This window comes from Arachis hypogaea, chromosome 4 (assembly GCF_003086295.3).
Source record: "Arachis hypogaea cultivar Tifrunner chromosome 4, arahy.Tifrunner.gnm2.J5K5, whole genome shotgun sequence".
Taxonomy (NCBI): Eukaryota; Viridiplantae; Streptophyta; class Magnoliopsida; order Fabales; family Fabaceae; genus Arachis; species Arachis hypogaea.
In genome coordinates this window covers 117,911,277-117,913,977 of record NC_092039.1, presented here as the reverse complement: position 1 = coordinate 117,913,977, position 2,701 = coordinate 117,911,277, and the positions used below count along the sequence as shown (strand labels likewise).

At 38.1% G+C, this 2,701-nt stretch overlaps 1 protein-coding gene across 1 annotated transcript; it reads left to right on the top strand.

Moving 5' to 3' along the window:
* Nucleotides 1-377: 377 nt before the first annotated feature.
* LOC112797512 (probable receptor-like protein kinase At5g24010) lies at nt 378-2,701 on the top strand. The gene has a single exon (XM_025840494.3). It carries the CDS (start codon nt 985-987, stop codon nt 2,443-2,445), a length of 1,461 nt encoding a protein of 486 aa, XP_025696279.1. The 5' UTR covers nt 378-984; the 3' UTR covers nt 2,446-2,701.

Below are 2,701 nucleotides of genomic sequence, written 5' to 3'. Positions count from 1 at the left end.
TACCGGAATCCCTATTGCAGAAGCAATTCGCAGCATTGCTTGTTCATGGTAGCACCAAATTGGAAGTCCTGAGACTCGAATCCATACCAGCGTTGATCCAAAGGATTTTTCGCATGGCCTAATATCCAACAACTTTACTCAAATTTAATCCTATTTTTACTTTTTACGCTTAATTATTATGTGGTTCTAATAGTTTTGTAACATTTTTAATTAAGTCTCTATATTTTTTTTAATTGAATTTTTGTATTATTTTTTTTTTCATTGGATCCTTATACTTTTTTTTTTCTGTTATTTGGGTCCTTACACTAAATATTTTTTAGTTGGGTCCATATAAAATTAAACCAATTACTATCAAAAGATATTTAATTAAAAAAAATGATACAAATATCCAATTAAAAAAAAAGTATAAAGACCTAATTAAAAATTTTATGAAATTATAGAAACCAACAAAATAATTAAACCTACTTTTTATTATTACTCACATTAAATAAATAAATAAAAAAAAAACAAAACCACATCACTCTTTCCTTCCAATACTACTCAAGGACGTTCACACTTCACCCTCTCCTTCCTCTCCCACTCCAGTCACACCATTGCGCCACCTCCAACCAATATTGATCACTCTCCTTTGTAGATTTTAAGAATTTTAAAACTTAACAAAATAAAATATCTAAAAAATATAAAAAAAAACATCTAAAAATTATGTAAGAAACTTTTAATATTATCTAAAAAATCATTTAAAATTTCGTGAAACTGTCAAACTGATGCTAATTATTTATGATTCTATTTTTTAAAAATTCAAAATTCGTTGAGAAACACTTTTGAGTTTAAGTGGATCCGAGCTGGCAGTTGGTAGTGTGCCAGTCACCCAAGCTGTGAACACCGTGTAGCCGTGTGGGCCCATCTCCACTCGCTCTTCGTCCAACAAAAGCACTCTCTTCTTCCTTCATTCTTCTTCACCTTGTCAAGTCTCAACTCTCAACCATGTTCTTCATCCAGCACGCCACCCTGTTCTTCTTCTTCCTTCTCTTTTCCTTCTCCACCGTTTCCCTCTCCCACCACTTTTCCCCTCTTGACAACTACCTCCTCGATTGTGGTTCCACTGCCCCACTCACCACCGCTGCCACTTCTTCCCTCTCCGCCGACCACCGCCTCTTCTCCGGCGACCTCGCCCGAACACCCAACTCTCTCTTCCACTCCCCTTCACTCCGTGCGGCCATTTCACTCCGAAACGACAACCCCTTCCCTGGCCTTTCCCCAATCTACCACACCGCTAGGGTTTTCACTAGTCCGGCTAGCTACACTTTCTCCCTCAAAGACAAAGGACCTCACATCGTTCGTTTCCACTTCCACGCCTTCAAATCACCCCAACTCGATCTGGGTCGAGCTCAATTTCGAGTCTTGCTTGATGACTACGTCGTATTGACCAACTTCACCCGTTTGAATTGCACAGGGCAAAACCCTAAGGTTTTGGAATTTCTTGTCCCCGTAGAAGATGAGAAGATCGTGATAGTTTTTGTGCCTAGTAGAGACTCTAAATTGGCGTTTGTGAACGCAATTGAGGTGATTTCTGCACCCAACGACCTTGTCCCTGAAACAGCACAGTTTATCGGTAGTTCAGGGAATTTGGTGAATTTTGATGGGTTGAACAAACAAGCCCTTGAAGTTGTGCATAGGGTCAATGTCGGGGGTCCCAAAGTTACACCTTTTAATGATTCATTGTGGAGAACTTGGGTTCCTGATGATGGGTTATTGAGATCAAGCTTTGGGTCTGAAAGGCTTGTTTTTGGTGGGAGGATCAAGTATCATGATGGAGGTGCTAGCCGTGAGGTTGCACCTGATAATGTGTATAATAGTGCTAGGTTGATCAGAAGTGTGAATGATTCTGTTACCAATGTGAACATGACTTGGGCGTTTCCAATTCTTGGAGGGTATAAGTACTTGATTCGGTTGCATTTCTGTGATATTGCTAGCATTTCACTTAATATGCTCTATTTCAATGTTTTTGTCAATGGTTATTTGGCTTATGAAGATTTGGATCTGTCTTACATTACAAGATCATTGGCTTCACCGTTTTATGCTGATTTTGTGGTTGATTATGGAGATGGCAATGTAGGTGGGGATTTGAGTGTTGGTATAGGTCCCTCAAAGAATAGCATTCCCCATGCTGTTGATGGTATCTTGAATGGTGTTGAGGTTATGAAGATGAATAACTCTCATGGTAGTTTTGATGGAGAGGATTGTTCTGGTATTGTTCTGAAAAGCTGGTCGAGGGGAAATTATTCAGGGTTGTTGCTTACTTTGGCAGCTGCTGTGTGCATTATTTTGAGCTTATCAATAGTGATAAGAAGGAAGATGATTGGATCAAGGGAATCTTTATCATGGTCAAGGTTGCCTGTGAATTCATCAGATGGCGATGGTCATGTCAAGGTTGGCAATATTTAAAGAAAAGTTTGTGATATTTATTTAGATATCAAGTAAATAAGTTGTGTGTAAATTTATGTGGATACCATAAGAGAAGAAACATTGAATTTTAGAGTTTGAAACCTTGAAAGTGACCAACATAAACTTGCGGATGAATAATTCTGTGGAAGAGAATCCTATTAAGGAGTGTTTGTTTTGTTGTATTAAAGTCTCTACTTGTTTATATCACCATACCTTTTGACTATTTATTTAATATCATTATCAATTTTGTTCTGTA

What these genes read in the sequence shown, in the direction of transcription:
- LOC112797512 (XM_025840494.3), top strand. Translation starts at nt 985, where the DNA reads ATGTTCTTCATCCAGCACGCCACCCTGTTCTTCTTCTTCCTTCTCTTT.